The sequence below is a fragment of the Monodelphis domestica genome, chromosome 2 (assembly GCF_027887165.1).
Source record: "Monodelphis domestica isolate mMonDom1 chromosome 2, mMonDom1.pri, whole genome shotgun sequence".
Classification (NCBI taxonomy): Eukaryota; Metazoa; Chordata; class Mammalia; order Didelphimorphia; family Didelphidae; genus Monodelphis; species Monodelphis domestica.
In genome coordinates this window covers 481,247,773-481,269,922 of record NC_077228.1, presented here as the reverse complement: position 1 = coordinate 481,269,922, position 22,150 = coordinate 481,247,773, and the positions used below count along the sequence as shown (strand labels likewise).

General features: G+C 39.5%; 1 protein-coding gene across 1 annotated transcript; it reads right to left on the bottom strand.

Moving 5' to 3' along the window:
• Positions 1 to 5,531: 5,531 nt before the first annotated feature.
• Positions 5,532 to 21,799, bottom strand: LOC100030396 (acidic mammalian chitinase-like). Its single transcript, XM_001372827.3, has 11 exons — positions 21,730 to 21,799; positions 15,914 to 15,943; positions 13,971 to 14,172; positions 11,808 to 11,864; positions 11,520 to 11,685; positions 10,369 to 10,493; positions 10,076 to 10,199; positions 8,267 to 8,452; positions 7,138 to 7,257; positions 6,886 to 7,027; positions 5,532 to 5,863 (listed from the first exon to the last, which is right to left on the bottom strand). Exons 1-11 carry the CDS (start codon positions 21,752 to 21,754, stop codon positions 5,589 to 5,591), a joined length of 1,452 nt encoding a protein of 483 aa, XP_001372864.2. The 5' UTR covers positions 21,755 to 21,799; the 3' UTR covers positions 5,532 to 5,588.
• Between the last annotated feature and the right edge of the window lie 351 nt (positions 21,800 to 22,150).

The window sequence follows — 22,150 nt, the reverse complement described above, 5'->3', positions numbered from 1 at the left end:
AAAGAAAATGATCTTTGTTTCCAATGAATAATGTTTGGAAATGACCAAATAAAATAATGTTTAAAGTGAAAAAAAAAGAATCCAAAGAGGATAAGAATTTCCTGTTGATTGTAAGGTCAATTATATTTTCCTGGTTTCAGATAAATAGTGCTGATTGCATTGAGTCTATGAATCATACAGGACAACTCAATAATATCCTGGACTGCTCAAGAAAGATCATTCTCACCTAACACTGCTCTTAAAAAAAAACAGATGGATGAAGAATGCATATTGGCTGAGTCTATATCATGTAGTTGGATGGGAGATATCTCTTTATATATCTGTATTTATCTTTGCCTCTATATCTATCTCTCTATCTCTATGGCTATCAATTTATCTCAAAATCTTTATCTCTATATCTTTATATAGATATCTCTATCTTTATATACATAGATATCTATATTTATATAGAAAGAGATCTATCTATCTATCTATCTATCTATCTATCTATCTATCTCTCTCTCTCTCTCTCTCTCTCTATCTATCTATCTATCCATCCATCATCCATCCATCCATCCATCCATCTATCCATCCATCCATCCATCTATCTATCTATCTATCTATTTATCTATCTATCTGTCTGTCTGTCTGTCTGTCTGTCTCTGTCTGTCTGTCTGTCTATCCATCCATCCATCTATCTATCTATCTATCTATCTATCTATCTATCTATCTATCTATCTATCTATCTATCTATCTATCTGTCTGTCTATCTTTCTCTTATCTCCTGTATCTAGTGCAGTGATTGACATATGATAGGTGTTTAATAAATATCTGTTGATTGAGATTTCCAAGTCTTTTAAAGGAAACTTTCGATCTAGCTTCAGAATAGCTGTGTGACCCTGGACCTAGGACAATGGCCTCCTCCTTACTGCTCTCCTGCCTTGGAGTCAATACTTAGTGTAAATTTTAAGACAGAAAGTAAAGGTTTAAGAAAAAAAAGGAAACTTGCATAACCTGGGAATTCTGGCACTCTAACAGATATGCTCACTTGACTTAAAAAAATGGGAGATATGGCAATGGTCACTGCATCCTGTAGATGTGTTGGTTTAAAAGTTGGTCAAGGGGCAGCTTGGTAGCTCAGTGCATAGAGAGCCAGGCCTGGAGATGGAAAATCCTGGGTTCAAATCTAGCCTCAGACCCTTCATTGAAAGTAATTTAACCCCAATTGTCTTGCCCTTACTCTTCTTCTGCCTTGGAACTGATACTTTTTATAGATTCCAAGACAGAAGTTAGGGTTTATAAAAAAAGATTTTGTCAAAAACCTCTTTAATGGACTAAAGAAATGAAACAAGCACTTATCAAGTACCTTCTATGTGCCAGGAATGGCCAAATGCTTTACAAATATTATCTCATTTGATCACCATAATAGCCTGAGAAGGAGGTGCCATTATTATTCTCATTTTACAACTGAGGAAATTGAAGCAAATAAAAGTTAAGTGACTTTTCTGGGGTTACCCAATTAGTAAGTGTCTGAGACCAGATTTGAAATCAGATCTTTCTGACTCCAGACCCAGAGTTCTATCCATACTATCACCTTCACTGCCTCTCCTAATAACAGTATCCTAGTCCTCAAGTAGGCAGCTAAGTGGCACAGTAGATAGAATGCCAAGTCTGGAGTCAGTTTCCCCATCTGTAAAATGACCTGGAGAAGAACATAGTAAACCACTCCATTATCCTTGCTGAGAAAATAGTTTTCTCACAAAGAGTCAGACACAACTGAAATGAAATGAATGAAGTATCAGCAGATGTGCTACGGTGGAAAACACAGCACTTAGTAGGTTATTGTCCTGGTTTTTCCAGGCTACTTACTGGCTATGTCCTTGAGCCAGTGACTGGAGCTTTTGTTTCCTTATGTAGAAGATGAAGGCATCAGACTAGATGATCATTAAGCCCCAAGTCTCTCCCACCTATGAGATCTTGGAAGCCAATGAGGAAGGGGGAAGGTGGATTCTGGCCAGCCCCTTCTAACCCTTCCTTTTTATAAAGGAGTTCTAATCTTTTCCCCTGATCTTTCTTAAAAGTCAGTTTGGGGAGTGGGTGGTGGAGGGTTAGTCATTATAGAAATTTTTGTGTCACTCCTGCCTAATTATTATGTAGAATAAGCAAAACAAACACTATAATTAGATCTTTATATATCTTTATGATTATATCTATAATTTTATTTTTTTAGAGGAAGGGTTATTTATTGGGAAGTGACAATGATGTTGAAAAAGAAAATTTAATTTTTAAAATTTAAGTGGGGAGGGGCAACTGGGTGGCTCAGTGGATTGAGAGCCAGGCCCTGGCCCAGAGGGGAGGTCCTGGGATCAAATCTGGCCTCAGATACTTCCTAGCTGTGTGACCCTGGACAAGTTACTTAATCCCCATTGCCTAGCCTTTACAACTCTTCTGCCTTGGAACCAATATATAGTATTGATTCTAAGGTGGAAGGTAAGGGTTTTTAAAAAAATTAAGTGGTGATTATGATTACTGGAAACTGAGGTGCTTGGCTGCACCTACTTGTAGTGGTAATATCATTACACCAATTTTCATGATCATAGAGAATACTCAATTCTTTATCTGTCCATTGGAAGGACCTGCATATGGAAAATCACATTGGAATATACCAAAGTTATCAGAATAGTTTCTCAGTAGGATTCATATTTATCTTAGCATCAGACTCTCTTCTTTTCTTTTCTTCCATTTTGTCTTCAATTAATTTATTATTCACAAAGCCTGGTTTTTCTCAGAATCAGAGTCTTAGAATCACTGACTCATAGTCTTGCCATAGTGGAGAGAGGATTGGTTTGGAAGCCAGGAAGTCCCTAACATCCTGGGCAAGTCATTTAAACTCTCAGTGCCTTTGGAAACTAAGAGTAGAACATGTATTTTTAAGTCTATGGGAGAAGCATAGGGATTTCCTTGGTAGATATTTCTTACCCAGAGTTCCCTGTATCAATGAAATCAAAGGGCTAGTCCCTATTCCACAGACTCTTAGAACTAGAAAGATCCTTAGAGATACAATAAAGTATTGAACTTAGAGTCAGAAGGTCCTAGGTTAATATATAGTCTTAGAAACTTATTAGTTGTGCAATCCTAGATGAGTCACTTAATCTCTTATTGCCTTAGTTTCCTCATTTGTAAAATGAGGATAATAATAGCACTACTTTGGAGAGTTGTTATGAGGATAAAATGAGCTAATATTTGTAAAGTGCTTTGGAACTCGTAATGTGCTATATAGATGATATTATTATTGCTACTATTATTATTACTATCATCTCAAATAAGGACTACATTGGACAAGGCATTTGTTTTGTAGTTATCTAAAACAAGGATAAATTGCTTGCCTTCTCAATGAGGTTGGGAGGAGAGAGAATGAGGGGGATAATTAAAACTCAAAATTTGAAAAAAGAATTTTAAATATTGTTTTTACATGTAATTGGGGAAAATAAAATATTTAATTTAAATGCAAACACATAAGGAATGGCCTGGATGGGAAATGGGGTGCATTCACACTGGGACTGGCTTGGTCAAAGAATGAAAAAGTAATTGGTGTCTTTGTACTCTTCCCTAGTCAGATAGCATCTGGAATATTGGGTCTGGTTCTGAACATGACATTTTAAGAAGAGAGACCCCCAAAAGTGAAAGGTCTTGAGTTCTTGCTACACTAAGGTTGGCTGAAGCAACTGGGAATATTTGACTTGGAAAAGAGAAGATAAAGGGAAGACATGATAGATGGGTTCAAATACGTGAAAGCTGATGATCATGGGGCAGATATATTAGATTTGCTTCCCCTGATGCTAGAGGGGAGAATAGAAAAGTAATGGAGAAGTTATAGAAAGGCAGATCTGGGGTTAATGTCAGCAAAAAACTTCCTAACAATTAGACTGTTACCAGAAGGAAGAATGAGCTGCCTTAGTAGACAGGGGAATCCTCCTCAGGAGAGGTCTTCAAGCAAAGCACCAACTATGTGCCAGATACTATACAAATATTTTCTTATTTGATCATAACAACTACCCTTTAATGTAGGTGTTATTATTACCCCCATTTTACAGCTGAGGCAAACAAATTAAGTGATTTGCTCAAGGTCAAAGAATATCTGAAGCCAGATTTGAGGCCAGTTTTTTTTACTCCACCTTTCTGCCTAGTTGCCACATCTACATTAGCTGAAGTAACTGAAAATATTTAGTATATCAGCTTGGGGAAAGGATAGCAGGAAATGGTAGTTGTCTTTAAGTACTGAAGAGCTGTCTCATGGGAAAATGATTCGATTTGTTTTGTTTGGTCCCAGAGAGCAGAACTTCAAGCAAATCAAAATTGCAGAAAAGATAATTTTGGTTTGATATAAGGAAATATTCTATAATAATTAGAATTATCCAAAAGTGAAATAAGGTTCCTTTAAGGGGTGGTAGATTTTCCTTCACTGGAAGTCCCTGGATAACTATTTTCTGGACAGGATATAGAGAGGATTTTCTTTATTGTAATAATAAAAATAAATGTAATATGTAATAATTAAAATGCTACATGTAATATTTAGAAATTGGTTTTGTTAAATAATGGTAATAAAATAAATTGTTGTGGTCGCCATTTGCAAAATTAACTCTTAAGTCATGAGGATGATAGTAGATTTTAACAATTTAATATTAATATAGTATAAGAAAGAAATAAGGAAGTAGAAAATTATTTCCTAGCCTACCACTCCAATGTCTGATTCATAGAATTCCAGCTCGCTCCCTGACAAGGTTCTGATCTCCACTTAGAAGTCTCTTCAGAGCAAGAGTCCTACCAGCCCATGAGGGTGTCTTCTGCCTGAGCCACCAATGCCGAATGGAGTAGAAGAATCAATCCTAGAAAACTCATGCCCAAGACCTCCATCTCCTCTATGCTCTCATCTTTTATAGCCCTTTTCTCCACATCCCTTCCTGTCTTTCTGAATTCTATCTCATCTCAGGAACCAATCAAAGTGTTTCTGACCCAGACTCATAACCCTTAGTTCCAGGTCATGTTCCTAGCCTCACTAATGAGATGGGTTGGATGAGAAGAAAGTTCAGGACCCTGGGAGGAAGGGGTTCCCTTTACATGTTGTTAAGACTTGACTTAAACTAAATAATTTCTTATATTCCACCTAACTGTAATGCTGTGAAAAATCTGATGCTAATTAGAGTCTATTTGTGGATGGGGATGAGGAACCAAGGAACAGCTCTGGACTGATCAGGCTTCTAGGAGTTCTGGCTGCTGTGGGGAACCAACCCCAGACTGAGATTCCTTGTTTTTTGTCCACATATGTATGTGGCTTTGGGGTTTCTCCTCTCTCTGCCATCAGCAGTGGAAAAGTGTCCTTTAGAACACTCAAAATAGGAAGCTAATTGGCCAGTTGTATGGAATGTCCATAATAGGAAGTTGGCCTTGGTCACTTCTAAGATTCTTTTCCATTCTAAGAGTGTCTGGGGTGGGAAGTGGTTTTGAGACCCACAACCATGGAACAAAGAAACAGAGACCACAGAACATTGATGTTCATCACTTTATTGCACGTTTCTGGGGATAACTTGGGGGACCTTCAACTCTCTAATTCATGCCCAGTCACAGCAAGAGCAAGAAGCATCAAAGACAAGGCCTGCCTGGCAGTGTTCCTGATAGGTCCTTCCATTCACACAGTTGTAGAAGGCATTCTTGTCGGTGGGGTCAGGATACAGGCCACTAGCCCTGGAGGCACAGAACCCAGTGCCGCTGGGACTGCCACCAGAGCTGCTGCCACTGCTGCCACTGCCGCTGCTGCCACTGTCACCACTTCCTTTACTAGGAGCTTCAGTGATGGGAGCAATGGGCTCAGGAGGGGCCTTGCAACCTGGAAGGGAAGGAATGAGGTCATTAGTCTTCTCTACTCATGGTCCAAGACGCCCGAGGTAGGGGGACTCCCTCTAAGGTGCTGCTCCGGGTCATTCCCCACTGGCCTGGGCATCCTCTCCTCATGGCCCCATCCTGGATTGGCTGATCTGTCTCTGACACATTCTCTAAAACATGTTCAGTTCCCATCTCTCCCTGAAGCCTTCCTTTACTACTCTAACCTTTATTGACTTCCCCCTTCTACAAACTTACAGAATTTATAGTTCAAACCACATATTCACCATTTAATCATATATCACCAAAAGCAAAACTACCTGTACTGTTATTTAAATTTTTTATTTAAATATTTAAATTTAAAAGTTATTTAAATTTTAATGTATGTATGTGATATCTCAACTGGTCTGGAAATTAACTGAAGGCAGGGATTATACAGTTCATGCCTCTTGGTATCTACTAGTGACCTTCACATTTTTTCCCCTTTAGGGTACAGGGATTGTTTGTTTGTTTTTTCCCCAGGGCACACTCCTGGAGAATCAGGGGCTTCATGTGATTGCTAATGTACATCCCCCCCAAATTCCTTCAAGATCTGACCGACCAGGCTTAATCTGGGAGAATCACTTCTCTGTAGTATCTAGTAGAATGCTGGGCACTTAGTGTTTATGTTCATATTCATTCAAAGAATGAATAAATGGATTAATGTTGGATGACACAAGGCTGGATCCCTAATTAGCTACGCTGACCCACCATTTGATGACTAGCCATTCAGGGCTTTCCCTTAATTCGAATTGAACAAAGACTCCAAAGATCCTAATTTGGCCAGATTCCATCATATCCAGTGGTACTGTGGCACTTCTCTGGTGGAACGCAATTAAATGTTAAGAGCATTTGTTTGAGTTCCTCTCCCTCCCTTCACTCCCAGATTCCAGGGATTGGAAGTCCTTCCTTGTTCAGTGCTCTTATTGCCCTTCAAATATTGAGGAAGGGGAGGGGAAATGGAGAGGGCACACCCGCAGTTCTACTCACTTGCACTCTCCAGACCCAGAGTTTTCTTCAGGGTGTTGATCAGGGGGAATTTTCCCTGGTTACAGAAAGTCCCAGTGAAGTCATCCAGATCAATGGCCCAGACCATGGCACCTCCAAAGTTATTCTTCTTCAGCCACTCAGCCTGTGGGGACAGGACAGATGTTTGCTCCAGGCACAATCTTGGGCTCTCCCAAGGCTTTGGACCACAAATAAAGATGAACTGGCTCAGGGGAGCCCAGAGAAATACTCTACCTTGATTTGGAAGCTCTTGGGATTGTCATAGCCAACCCACTCATTGCCTTTATAAGCATAGGGGACATCCTCAGAAGCCTCCCACACCTCAGTAGCACCATTTTTCAGGAAGGGGCAGATCTGAGAAAAGAAAATGATGAGATTAAGAGGCTGACAAGTTTTTGGGAAAGATATCACTCGATATCTTAAACTTAATATCTAAATTATTGATATCTAAATATCTATAAATATAGATTAAAATATCTAAACTTAAAAACATTAACTTTTTTTATTATTATAATGGAAATAGGTTTTGAGTAATATAATACATGTATAACCCAATGGAATTGCTTGTCAGCTCCAGGAGTGGGGAAGGAAGAGGAGAGGGAGAGAACATGAATCATGTAACCATGGAAAAATATTTTAAAAATAAAATTATATTAAAATTTTAAATTATAAACTTTATAAACATAAACATGAGAATTTCCATTTATATAATAGTACAGTCATTCAGTCAATCAACACCCTTCCTGTGTACCCACTAGGTGCTATAGATTTAGGGTAAAAGAAAGGTAAAGGCTAGTCTTTGCTCTCTAGGAGCTTATAAAACCCAAATAAGAGCCCAACTTAAACAAGCACACATACTTCTTACCTTCAACCAGAAACATCATTTCTTTATTTCAAGGATCCTCAATTTCACTTATACAAGTACTTCTTCTGATACAGATGAGAACCCTTGCATGCCTTAAACAGATCGTTTCAGGAACTGCTCTGGCCAAAAGTCATCATTGCTCAGTGGCCAGCTCTTTGCTGAAGAGACTCTGAGAATTTCAGTATTTAGCCAAGATAATTTTCTTGGGTCCACTCTAAAAGTTTTTCTAGATTAGCAGAGCTTGCCAAAGTTTGCTCTCTACTGACATGGTTTGGAGAGCTCCGTATCACCATCATATCATGACATCAGATCAGGCTAGGACTTTGGTTGAAACCCTCCCTTCTGTGAATAATCCCTTTGCAATATCAATTTTTTAAAGCTCCAAATACTAATCAAGTGAGATGAAGAAGAAAAAAAAGTGAACTTTGCATTTTGATCGACAAATGGAGAGTCACAAATAACCTTTTATCATCTTTATAAAACTTTCTAGCTACATACCTCATAGTAAGCCCAGAAACCAGACTGCCTGGTGTAGGGTCCAGCAGGGCCAGGGCCAGTGGTGGGTGCACCGATGCCGTGGTTAGCGGGGTTGCTCAGCATGAAAGTATGTCCATAGGCTGGGAATCCAACAATGAGCTTCTCAAGGGCTGCTCCATGATCTTTCCAGTAGTTCATGACATAATCCTGGAAGAGAGGCACATTAGAGAGATCTGGGCTCATTGTCCAGTAAGTACCTTCTGCCTTTTGTCCTCCCTCTATCCCCACTGCCCCAGTGTGTAAGAGATCTTGCTCTCACTTGGTCTTATGACACCATGTATTTCTGTTATGCACTTAATAATTTCTACTTATTGTTATTCATGTCTATGGCTTGTCTTTGAACAGAGAGATGATGCAGTGGATAGAATCAGGAAGACCTGAGTTCAAATACAGCCTCAGATGCTTACTAGCTGTGTTACCTTGGAAAAAAAAATCACCTAACCCTATTTGCCTCAGTTTCCTTATCTATAAAATGAGCTGGAGAAGGAAATGGCAAACCATTGTAGTATCTTTACAAAAAAAAAAGAGAATCCCAATGGAGTCATGAAGAGTCAAACTTGACTAAAGAACAACAAATGCCTTGTCTTTCCTGTTAGACAGTGGAGACCATACCACGACTTAGCCATCTTTGTATCTTCCATAGTACTCAACCCACTGTATTGCCTTTGAATGTTTGAATCCCATTTGCTAAAATAGAATGGAATGCATGGCCATGTACTAATCAATAGGTCCTCCCATGAATTAAATTGGTCCCTAGGTATCTTTCTCTTGTCCTAACTGATAAGGATGTCATAGTATTTTTAATTATTTGTGTATTGATCATTTTCCTACTAGAAGTAGTGAAGAGAGCACCAGACCTGGAGTCAGGAAGCCTGAGTTCAAATTCAGACAATAGATATTTTCTAACTGTGTCCTGTTGTCCTGATTTTATCTCAGCACTATCTCTTGCTTATTCTCTGTTCTCTATGCACTCTTCCTGAACCACCCTAGCTCATACCTGTACCCTTCTAATTAGTCTTGTCTTCTACACTCAGCCCTCTCTAATATATTATTTTATTAAAATCCAAATCTTACCTTCTTTCTTAGAATCAATATAGGTATTGGTTCCAAGGCAGAAGAGAGGTAAAGGTTAGGCAGTGGGGGTTAAGTGACTTGCCCAGGGTCATATAGCTAGGATGTGCCTGAGGCCAGATTTAAACCCAGGATCTCTGGTCTTCAGGCTTGACTCTCCATCTACTGAGCCATCTTGCTGCTACCTATAGTACTTATTTTTAAACCTTGTTGTGTGATTCTGCAAACAATATGGCAACTAAGTGGTGTGCTGGGCTTGGCAGAAGGAAGACTTGAGTTCCAGTCTCCCTTCAGATATTTGCTAATTGTGAGACCTTAGGTAGGACTCACAATCTTTTTGATAATCAGTTTCCACACTGGTAAATTGAGGATAATAATAGTATTTAATGCACAAGGATAGTATAAGGATCAAATGAGAAAATTTCTGTAAAACTTTGTAAACCTTAATGTGCTTATATAAATGTTAACTACTCTTATTTATTATTATTATTACTGTTATTATCATCAGCTCCTCAAAGGTATTTTTTCACATCTCAACCCCAAGACACCAGTAAAGTTCCTTATACATAGTAAACAATAAATGTGTGTTGAATGTAATTAAACTTTCTCTCAGCTATTTGCTCCCTTGATGTATTTTGGAACCCTAATTGATGAGCCCATTTTTCTCTAGTTCTCATGGCATGCTGGGGACTCACTTACCACATTGAGGTAGGCATTGCTGCCGGTGTCACTGGGGTTTTTGTACAGGGGGCTGTTCTCTCCGGTGTAGCTCTCCCAAGAGCCATGGAGATCGTAGGTCATGACATGGATGAAGTCCAGATACCTGGGAAGGAGAACAGGATTGGAATTGAGTCCTAGCCAGTGCTTTCTCCCTAATTCTGGAGTCTCTTCACCAAGGGTTCTGAGCAGCATGGTGGATTGAGGATTGGCTTTCCCAGCACAAATGGCAGCCGATGCCTAGAGACATTTGAAGGATAAATCGTGGTACTCACTGGGAGAGCTGAGGGATGTCATAGCCAGACTCGATGTTGGAGATGCCGGCAGCCACAGCAGCAGTGATCATCAGCCTGGGTTTGTTGATCTGTTTAGCTTCCTGCTCAAAGGCTTCAAGCATTTCCTGTGGGTGAACACAAGAGGGAGAATGGACCGCAGCCCAAAGTTAGATTTCTTTGGCAGTTCCCTGGACTCAACTAGCCTCTTCCATTGATGACCTTCAGGGTGCATCACCAATTCAATTGAGTTCATAGGATCATGGGAGCATAGATTCTTCCTTGGTACCCAGCATGATAATAAGTTGAAGCCAGATTGTGAAGGGATTTAAATGCTAAATAGAAGAGGTAGTATTGTTTGTCTAGAGATAATAGGGAACCACTGAAGTTTATTGAGTAGAGGACTAATGTGGTGAGACTCATTCTTTAGAAATAACCATTTGGCAGTTGTGTGGATAATGGTTTCAGAAGGGAAACTTGGGGGATCAATTAAGAGACTATTGCAGGAGTTGCCAGGCAGCTCAGTGGATTGAAAGCCAGGCCTAGAGATAGGAGGTCTTGGTTTCAAATTTGGTCTCAGATACTTCCTAGATGTGTGACCCTGGGCAAGTCACTTAACCCCCACTGCCTAGCTCTTACCATTCTTCTGCCTTGGAACCAATGCCCAATACTGATTCCAAGATGGAAGGCAAGTTTTTTTTTTATGTGTTTTTTTAAAGAGCATATTACAGGGACAACTATGTGGTTGAGTAGTTAGAGAACCAGGCCTAGAGGCAGGAGATCCTGGATTCAATCTGATGTCAATCACTTCTTAGCTGCATAACCCTGGGAAAGCCACTTAACCCCCAGTGCCTAGCCCTCACTGCTCATCTGCCTTATAACCAATATTCAGTATTGATTCTAAGACAGAAGAAGACAAAAAGAGAAGTATGGGTAAAGGGGAGAGATGAAAGATATGTTATAGAGGTGAGATCAAGAAGACTTGGAAGATGAATGATTCAATTAGGGGTTTCTATTTTGACTACTGGAAAGGTCAGTTTCAATTTAGAGTCAAAATCAGTTTAGAAGATTGCTCAAGGCACCTCAGTTCTCTGCTTTGCCTCAGTGGCATTGGCTTCTTACTTCTCAACCACACTCAGATATGTCCAGCTCACCTTGATCAGGACGGTGAAGAGGTTCTTGTCCTGAGGAGGGCTGCCACGAGACCCAGGGTATTCCCAGTCAAAGTCAATCCCATCAAACTCATACTGGCGCAGGAATTTGATGACTGACTTGATGAAAGTCTGGCGGTTCTCAGGAGTGGAGACCATGGTAGTGAATCTGAAAGAGACAGAAAGAAGATGGAGTGAGGAGATTCACATGCAGATGGCACAACTCTGTGTACCTTTTCACCTTTCTAAGTAGGTTATCAATTATGACACTAATCTTAAGGAAAGACTTACGGGGCAGTTCCAAAGTTCCAGCCTCCAATTGCCAGGAGAGTCTTCAGCTCACTGTTCCTATGGAGAGAATAAAGAGAGAATGTTAAATACTGCATGCTATTACTAGTTTGCAATGCCTTCATAGTGACAGAGATTGGCTGGGTAGTTCAATAGGAAGATCTGTTGAGACACTGAAGGACTTTTTTTTAGGTTGTTATACTCCATTTATTTATACATTTCTGGTGCAATTAACAAGGTCAGTGTTCTCTGGCCTCTTGGTAATATATGAACACAAGGATATAAAATTTCCCCTAATTATTGCTTTGGCTACATCCCATAGATTTTGAAAGGATGTCTCATCATTGTCATTTTCTTCAATGAAATTATTAATTGTTTCTCTGATTTGTTCCTTAACTGACCAATTTTGGTCAGTTAAGAATTATATTAGTTAATTTCCAATTAATTTTTTATTTCTCTCTCCAGGTACCCTTGCTAATTATTATTTTTATTGCATGGTGATCTGAGAATGTTGCATTTATTATTTCTGCTCTTTTGCACTTATTTGCAATGCTTTTATGCCCTAGTACATGGTCAATCTTTGTGAATATACCACATGCTGCTGAAAAGAAAGTGTGTTCCTTTTTGTCCTCTCTGGCCTCTTGGGACCACTACTATGATGTTTTCATTCTCAAAAACACCAGGCACCGTCAGCATCTTTTGAATACTTGCTAAGCACCTACTTTACAAACATTTGTTGTTGTTTGATTGTTTCAGCCATATCTGACTCTTTGTGACTTCATTTGGGGTTTTCTTGGCAAAGGCACTAGATTGGTTTGCCATGTCCTTCTCTAGCTTATTTGACAGATAAGGAAATGGAAGCAAACAGGGTGAAGTGATTTGCCCAGGGTCACACATGAGGCCAGATTTGAACTTGGGAAGATGAATATCCCTGACTCCAGGCCAGACACTCAATCCACTGTGCTACCTGGCTGGCTATTGCAAATATAACTGTCATTATAAGGGGATGTGGCTTTGTTCCACCAGAGGAAATTGCAAATCTTGGTGTGGATAGGGACTTTAATGGTTCTCTACTTCAACCACACCCCATTCATTTTTGGAACAGAGAAACTCTTAGGTTCAGTGATTTCCTCTTTCATCTGCGTAAGTTGGAATTATGAGTCATACGAATGGAATTTACTTTCTCATGGCATTTGTAGGTAAAAGGGACCTTTGCAATCAACTGATCCAACTACTTTGGGCAGCTAGGTAGTGCTGCACCTGGAGTCAGGAAGACTCATCTTCCTGAGTTCAAATCTGGCCTCAGACACTTCTAGCTGGGTGACCCTGGGCAAGTCATAACTCTATGAGACAGGGAGTATACATATTATTTATTATCATCATTTTACAAATGAAGGAGTGGTTCAATGACTTGTCCACAGCCACACATAGCTATTAAGTGTCCAAGGCAGTTTTCCTGCTTCTCCCTACCATCCTCTTTCCATTACAGCGGACTACCTCTTATTGTACCAAGCTGAAATTCCAGTAGCTGTCACCAAAAAATTATTTAAAAATACACTTCTTTAAAACTTCCAAAGAAGACAAATGGTGCTTTAGAAATATTTGCTGGCTTTCTAGCTGCATGGCCCTGGGCAAGTCACTTAACGCCCATTGCCTAGCCCTTACCTCTCTTTTGCCTTGGAACCAATTCACAGCATTGATTCTGAGATGGAAGGTAAGGCTTAACAAAAAAAAAAAAAGAAATATTTGCTGGGCTGGATGGGATGCCTTTATGGGATGACCAGTGAATATGGGCAGTTCTCTGATGTTCTAAAGATAAAGTGAACTCCTAGAGGTCACTCTCCATGCTAGCCTCAAAACTACAAGAATATATAAAAAATCCGCCTCAGATACTTCTTATCCTAAATAGTAAATAAACTGGGTTTATTATGTTTAGTATGGAAATGGTGTTGTGGAGTCTGGTTTGACCTCCCTCATTTGAGTCTAAGCTCTTCCAAGGAAGGATCTGTCTTTTGCTTCTTTTTTGTAACCCCAGCACTTAATATAGTACCTGGCACATAGTCAGTACTTAATGTTCATTGATTATATTGGTTGATTGGTCTTCATTTGATTAGTTTGAGGAATTCTAGCCCAGGGTCAATACACTAGCCTTTCCCCCCTCCTTACTTGTTTTTCAGACCATTGAAGGATTTGTAGAGGGTGACATCATTCCATTCGATGGTAGAGATCTCATTGTTCCTCATCCCAGCAAAAGCATAGATCAAGTGAGTACAGAGGCAGGGGTCGATGTTCTCTGGCTTGAAGCGCCCCAGCCCTGGTCTGTACTGGGCCCAGTTGGTGAAGTAGCATGTCAGGTGGTAGGCAGAGCCTGTTGGCAGCAAGGAGCAAAAGTCATAATGAGTGATATCAGAAGAGCCTCCTCAATCATTCATTCAAGAAACATTTGTTAAGTACTTACTATGTGCCAGACACTGGCAATACAAGGACAAAAATGAAACTGTCCCTGCCACTAAGAAGCTTGCATTCAGGGCAGCCTGGTGGATTCAGAACCAAGCCTGGAGATGGAAGGTCCAGGGTTCAAATCAAGCCTCAGATACTTCCTAGCTGTGTGACCCTAGGCAAGTTACTTAACCTCCATTACTTGGCCCTTGAATCTTCTGCCTTGGAACTGATACTAGTATTGATTCTAAGATAGATGGTAAGGGTTTTGTTGTTTGTTTATTTTTTTAAAGAAGCTTACATTTAACTGGGGAAATAAATGAATATAGGTAAATATAAATTGTATGTACCAACTAGATATAAGGGAATTTGATATAAGGGGTAGAGGAGAACACTAAGAAGTGGGAGTAAGAGAGTAGAGAGGATCAGGATAGATCTTTAAGATGGAGAACTTAAGCTGAGTTAAAAAAAGAAAAAAATATAGCATTTATAGATCATTTGAGGTTTATAAAACATCTTTCCCATGCATTATCTTATCTGATCCTTATAACAACCCTGGGCAATAGGCACTATTATCTATCTATCTATATTCCACTATATATTATTTTGGTTGGGCAAACTGAGGTAAGTGACTTGTCCACAGTCATAAGTTAGTAAATGTTTCAGGCAGGAGTTGAATTCAGATCTTCATAACTCAAAGGCCTATGTTTCATATGTCCTCCCCATCAAACTGCTTATTATAGTAGCTGGAGGTGAGAAGGAAGAGCATTTGGAGCATGTGCCAAGATAGACAGAGATGGGAGATAGAGCGCCATATTTGAGGAACAGTCAACTTGTCTCAAACAGAACATGTATACAGGGGAATAACCTGTAACAAACCTAACAAGGTAGGCTGGAGCTGAACTGTAGATAGTTCTGTCACCAATTCCCAGTATGGCTTTGAGAAAGTCAGTATCTTCATATTTCCACTTCATGGTGTTTGGGGATGTGACTGGTAGTGCTAATCATCTTTCTTTTTTAAATTCTTACCTTCAGTCTTAGGATCAGTACTATGTATTGGTCCCAAGACAGAAGAACTGTAAGGGCTAGGCTTGACTAAGAGTTACAAATGATCTGAGGTCAGATTTGAATCCAGGATTTCCCATATCTAGATATTACTCTCAATTCACTGAGTTACCTAGCTGCCTCCATGCCAATAGTTTTACAGAGAAGTTCAAATATCTATACTTGTATACTTTGCAACCAACTAAAGAAATGTCCATTAGCCCACTTCTTTATAAAATAGAATTGCTTTGGACTGTCAATCTGGAATCTGGGGGAAGATCTGAGCTCTTATTCTCTTTTGGAAAAAAAAGCTGAAAGAGCAGGCTCCCAGAAACCTAATAATGCTCAGTAGGGAATGTGTGATAGCCTTGGATGATCCGACAGAGGGCAGCTTTTGTGGGGATAATCCCCAAGTCTTTTCCATTTGACTTTGGGATTTGAATAGTAGAGTAACTTCTCTGAGTCAGGTATCTTCAGCTACTCCAGCAAGTTGTCCTTCTCTGAGCTCATGTGATATAATAAGCAAAGAAATGATCTGTACTTGGATACTGGAGAAGGTGAAGAGGACAATGAAGATACTGTAAAATGAGATGAGTCAGGGGCAAAAGCAGGAGCCTATGACTTACCCAGTTGGGCAAACAGCACCAGGGCCAGACCTAGAGAAGAAAAAAAATCAAAATAAAACATTTACCAATAGATATTTATTAAGAACTTTACTAGGTACCAGGGATACATCAGAAGCTAAATATTCCTGCCCTCCAGGAACTCATGTTCTATTAGAGAATGTTCTAGTTGATCCCAATAGTTTTCGTGCCCTATTTTGTGACTTAAGGTCCAATTTATCTCAGAATATGATGTTTTAAGTGGGTTTTCAGGGAAACTTAAGATATTTCATGGCAAAAAGTGAACCTTAAAATTAATATATCTGTCAAGGTGGTAAACTCTCCTTCATGCAGTAGGTTGCTATCCCACAAAAGCACAGAACTCCAAAGTTGAAGGGTCCTCAGAGACCATCAAGTCTAACCCATTCATGAATAAGAATTTTCTCTATAAGATCCTTGACAAATGGTCATATAGCTTCTGTCAGGAGAATCACAGGAAAGAAGATCCTACAATTTTAGCTAGATAGAGCAGTAGATAGAATATTGGACTTGGGATCAGGAAGATCTGAGTTCTAATTCTGCCTCAGATATATGCACACACATATATATGCATGTTTTTATATATACCCAGATATGTATCTATGTATGTATATGTATGCATCTATGTTTCTCTCTCTCTCTCTCTCTCTCTCTCTCTCTCTCTCTCTCTCTTTCTCTCTCTCTCTTTCTCTCTCTCTCTCTCTCTCTCTTTCTACCTTTCTCAAGAAAGATATGAGTTCTGTGACTCTGGGTGAGAGAGAAACTTAACCTATCTTCAGACCAAGCTTGCTCCTCTGTAAAATGGGGATAATAATAGCACCTACCTGTCCAGATTGTTGATATAACATCTATAAAGGGCTTTACGAACCATAAATCATTATTAAAAAGCTTGCTATTTTTTTTTCCTGAGATAGCTTATACCGCTTTGGAGCAGCTCAAATTACTAAGAAATTTTTGCTCAAAATGAGTCAGTCTACCTCTCTGCAATTTCTATCTTTGGTACCTAGTTGTGCCCTCTGAGGTCAAGCTGAACAGGATTAATCCTTCTTCTACAAAACATTGACATAACTGAAGACTGCTCTCTGTTTCCTTCCTAGCACAGAGCACAGCAGGAACATCCCCTGCAAGCTTTAGATTCTGTCTTCCCAGAGCAGAAACAGACTCTTTAGGAGCCAAGAGGTCAGACCTAGAAGGGCAAGAAGCTTGTTATCTATGAGAGAGCTTTGGTACAGGCTTCCCCAGGATATTGTCTAGAGACCACCCAGAGGGTCTGTCTGCAGAGTGGTCCCTCCCCTCTGCTCATCATCTACCTTGGCCTGGGACCAGTCATCCAGCTGATTAGTATCAGATCCTATTGATCCTAGGAGAATGTGCAAAAGGGGCCTTTCCAGTGAATGCTAGAACAGTGTCAATTCCATGGTGCATGCAACCAAATGAGTTGGAATAGTATGTAAAAGAGAAGTCAATTCTGGGAAAAAAAGTGTATGTGGGAGCAGCTAGGTGGTACAGTTTAGAGTAACAAGCTGGAGACAGGAGGTCCTGGGTTCAAATCTGGTCTCAGACACTTCCTATCTGTGTGACCCTGGCCAAGTCACATAACCCCAATTGCCTAGCCCTTACAGCTCTTCTACCTTGGAGCCGATACTTAGTATCAAGTCTAAAACAAAAGGTAAAATTTTTTAAAAAGTGGCATGTGTGTATGTGCATGCACGTGCGTGGAAATCATTGACTTGCTCTCTCTGTCCTGCTTTCACTTCCATAAAGGATATATCATACACAGCCGAGCTACTGAATCATCCTGGACCCTCCTTCTCTACTACACATACTTTTTTTTCTTTTTTAGATTTTCTTTTCTTCTCCCTGTTAATTTAATTGAGTTGGCAAATAAAATCAATAGGAATCAAATGGATGTACCAAAGGTGGTAACTGGAAAAATAGGAAAAAACCTAGTGGGGAGGTAAAGAAGGAGGTAGGAGCATGGATGAGGCCAGCACATGATTGCAGAATATGGCCATGCCAATGTCAGGACCAAAGAGAGAAGAGGTCTTGAGACAAGTACGGAAAGCCAGTCATGGGACCACGAAAACCAGAAGTTGAATGAGCAGGACATTTTAGGACCCCGACTGTCATTCATTTCAATTCAACAAGCATTTTTTAAAACCCTGTATCTTTTTCTCCATATTAATTCTAAGACAGAAGTGCAGCCAGGGCTAGGCAAATGGAGGCCACATTAACAAGCATTTATTAACTGCCTACAATAACCCCTTGTGCAAATAGTAAGAGTCACCATTTGTGTAGCACTTTAAGGTTTGCAAATCATTTTACAAATATCATTTCATACTGTCTTCAACAACTCTAGGAGATGAGTACTATTATTATACCCATTTTACAGATGAGGAAACTGAAGCAAGAGAAATTAAGATATCCGCACAGAGTCATATAGCTAATAAGTTTCTGAGGTCAGATTTAAACTTAGGGCTTCCTGACCCCAGGTCCATGCTGTACCCACTGTACTATCCAGCTGCAGAAACGATTTCATTTTTCTCTCTATTCCCTTCAGCTTACACAGTGGTTCCTAACATTTTTTGGTTTTTGAACCCCTTTCAATAACAACAATATTGTGAACACTCAGGGCAATTGAATAGACTGCTCATAATATTCTTATTACATACTGTTCAAGGCACCATTGAAGAATTTTTAGCACAAACTCCTTGGATCATCGTCATACCCCCCTCCCCCCAGTACAATGTCTGGCACAAATAAGGGGCACTTAATAAATAATTGAATCCAAGATACTGTGCTAAATGTTGAGGATATAGATACAATGAAGCAGATGTTACCTTGGAGGAGCTTACGTTCTAGAATACAAATAATTAGCGTTTTTGTCTCATGGATTTCTTTAGCCATCTGGTGAAACATATAGACTTTTCCTTAAAATATTTTAAATGCAAAAATGTCAAAACATCATTTTTTAAAAAAGTCATGGAACCCAGGTTAAGAATTTCTGTTCTACATGAATCTTATAATCATAGAAAAATATTCTTAATTAATTAATTTAATTAAAAAAAGAATTTTCATTCTAGAAGGATGAAATCATAGAATCATAGAGCTAGGGCTGGAAGTGACTTCATAAACCATTTAGTCCAGTTCCTTTCCTGCATTTTACAGATAAAGAAACTGAGGCCCAAAGGAGGTTATATCCCCTAGTAATAATAATTATTATAACATAATAAAAATTATAATTAATCCCCTAGAAGTAAAGGCATCAGAAGTACAGTAGAAGAATGGAGAGTATAATGAGATTAAAATAGGAAGAAATGGAGGTATGGGTAGGAACTGAGCTTGGAGATGAGAAGACTGGGTTCAAATCCCACCTCAGACACTAGGGAACTTGGATGAGTCACCTAACCACCCTATGTTGCACTTTTCTCATCTCTAAAAATAAAGCACTACTCTCTTTATGTCTCTAAATCTCTGAGTTAGTTCTCGTATCCAATGATTCTCTACAAAGGTCTCAGAAAGAAAAGGGAAGGAAAAAAGTCACCGGAGATTGAGTTTCTCCTAAGAGCACTGACTCAGCAGCAAGGAGGATGAGCTTTGCCATGGCTGCAATCTGTACTGGTCTGCAGCAGTTGTGCTCTGACTTTTATACCCCCTGACCCAAGTCTTTGTCAGGAGGGTTCCTAGGTAGGGGCATCTAACTGGGAAGTTCACAGGGCTAATCAGTAAATCAACAGATGTCCCTCCAATTCTACATAGTAAAGGGAATATAATGAAGTGACCCCATCCAAAGGACAGTGATGATGGCTCCATGGGAGAACCAACTTAATAGCTCTTTGGGTGGTTTCCAGAGCTGATAAGGCTTTGGAGAGGGAGGCTAGTTGGGTTTGGGGCTCTGGATTCAAAGTGTGTTTGTGCAATATAGAAATATCTGAGTCTTTGAAAAGTAATCACTAGATTAATAAATGAATTCTCTATGTGCAATTATTTAGCCTGAGTTAGTCTAACTCCTCCAGGAGGTAACTATTGATTTCTATGCACTATAGACACATCTATTCTTTGGAATTAACTTCAAATCATGATTTTGTGATAAAGCTATCTAAAGATAACTAGTTCTCAAAGTTCTCTGAGTGTTCCATCTAGAACAGAAACGAAATACTCATGTGTTCTTCCTTTTTTTAACCCTTACCTTCCTTCTTAGAATCAGTACGGTGTATTGGTTCTAAGGCAGAAGAGTGGTGAGGGCTAGGCAATGGGGGTTAAGTGACTGGCCCAGGGTCACAAGGCTAAATTTGAACCCAGGACCTCCTGTTTTTCAAGCCTGGCTCTCAATCCACTGAGCCATCTAGCTTCCCCCTATGTATACACCTCCAATAAATACTGGTTGATAGCAATGAAAATTATAGTCTCTTTTGTTGCTTTTTACAATTTGATGAGGTCATTTTTTGTGCCTGACTTGAATTTCTTCCTTCTTGCCTCCCCAAACTGACCCCTTAGAACTCTTTCCTTTCAGGACCATAATTAGGACAAGGGCTTTGTCCCAAGATACCCCAAATTTAGAACACCCTGCGTGCTGCTTTACTTTCTAGAAACAACTTATTGTTGTTGATAATGGGAGATTTCCCAGACTGTATAACTAATGCCAACCATTTGTCCTGATAGACTTACCCACTCAAAAGAAGAAAGATATTGAACGAGAAAGGCTTTTTTTGGTTGAGCAAAGAACCAGGAAAAAAGGAGACTGAGTGTTGTTAAAAGTGAATTTTTTTTGTTATCTATTCCACAGACACCATTTAGAAGAGTTGTATGGATAAATAAAACCAGAGAGGTGGAGAATTTTAGGTCTGTTCCTCTTTGAAATGATGGACTAAGATCTAGAATAAGACTTTTTTTTGGACATAGCCAGTATTTAAATATAACTTGCTTAACTATATATATTTGTCACAAGCATTTTTCTTGCTTTTTTCACTGGGGTTGGGGATAAGAGGAGGGACAGAGATAACACAGTTTTTGTTCATTGAAAAAAAGATATAATCATTTAAAAAAAGAGTAAATCTTAGCACAGTAACCAGAAGCAGGTTTAAAAGTCTTCCAGTGTATTTTGAGAGGATAAGCAGACATTAAGATCTCTTAGGACCTTGGGGGCTTGTTTCTTAATACTATCAAACTTTCTATATTCTCTGGAGACACTGCCCTACTCAAATGACAAGACTTTTGAAATAAAGATGAAGAAGACACTCATTTGGAACCTTATTCCTCCCTTAGAATCTGGTCTCCATGAGGCTAGGGGAGACTGCCCTTCCAAGAATATGGTTTCCCAGAAGGCTCAAATTAATTGTTAAAGGGATATTCCATGGGAAAAGTATTTTCTCCTGGGGAGGTCCCTAGGTCCCCCCTCCAAACTCAATACACTTCTTGACTTACTATCCTTCCTTGCCCAGGTTCATGGACTTACTGGCAGTGATGGGTCAAGGAGGGTACCTGAATCTAATCATGTCAACCTATCAGTGTCAAGCAAGAGTATAGCTTTGAAGAGATAGATTGATTCTGACATAGAGATGGCTTTCCAGCACTTCCTATATCATAGGACAAAGAGGGTCCAGATAGGAGCAGAGTCTCAAGGTAGGACTCCCCTCCCCTTACACTGTGGAAGTGGGAACTACAATGTTTCCATGATTTTTCCAGGCTGAATAACCTCATGGAATTTAGCTCCAGCTATAAGGTGGGAAGCAAGTTAAATGAAGAAATTAGCAGGAAAATCAGAAGAGTAAAAAACTTAAAAATTCTGGATGGTCACTTACCAATGAGGAGAGTGAGTTTAGCCATCTTTGCCTCCTTGGTGAATGAATGCTTGCTTCACCTGTCTTTTATACACCATCCTTCCTCCCCGTGACCTCCTTGAGTTCTTTTTTTTGTCACACCTAGCTCCAAGGTAAATGTTGATATTTGTGACTATTACAATACTCAGTTCTGTTTAAGAATCCATTCTTGATACGGAAACAACACATCACAGTGTTCACTTTCCAAGAAGAAAGGACTGTGCTCAGAAAGTGATGGCAACACTGATAAGTACTATTATTATGCAACAGTTTATGTAACCACAATTTATGATACTGAGGAGATTATATACATCTGTGTTTGGGTAGTTCTGTAGCTAACTGGACTTTGTTCCTCTTATTCATCCTTTGAGATTTTCAAAAGCATTGGTCCAATGGACCTTCA

Bases quoted from the DNA above. Each gene is read 5' to 3' on its own strand.
- LOC100030396 (XM_001372827.3), bottom strand. From the start codon at position 21,754: ATGGCTAAACTCACTCTCCTCATTG. The intron at 15,944-21,729 runs GTAAGTGACCAT...TTTCTTCTCTAG, and splicing joins TAAACTCACTCTCCTCATTG to GTCTGGCCCTGGTGCTGTTT. The intron at 11,865-13,970 runs GTAAGGAGGGGG...TTCTCTCCATAG, and splicing joins TTCAATGGTCTGAAAAACAA to GAACAGTGAGCTGAAGACTC.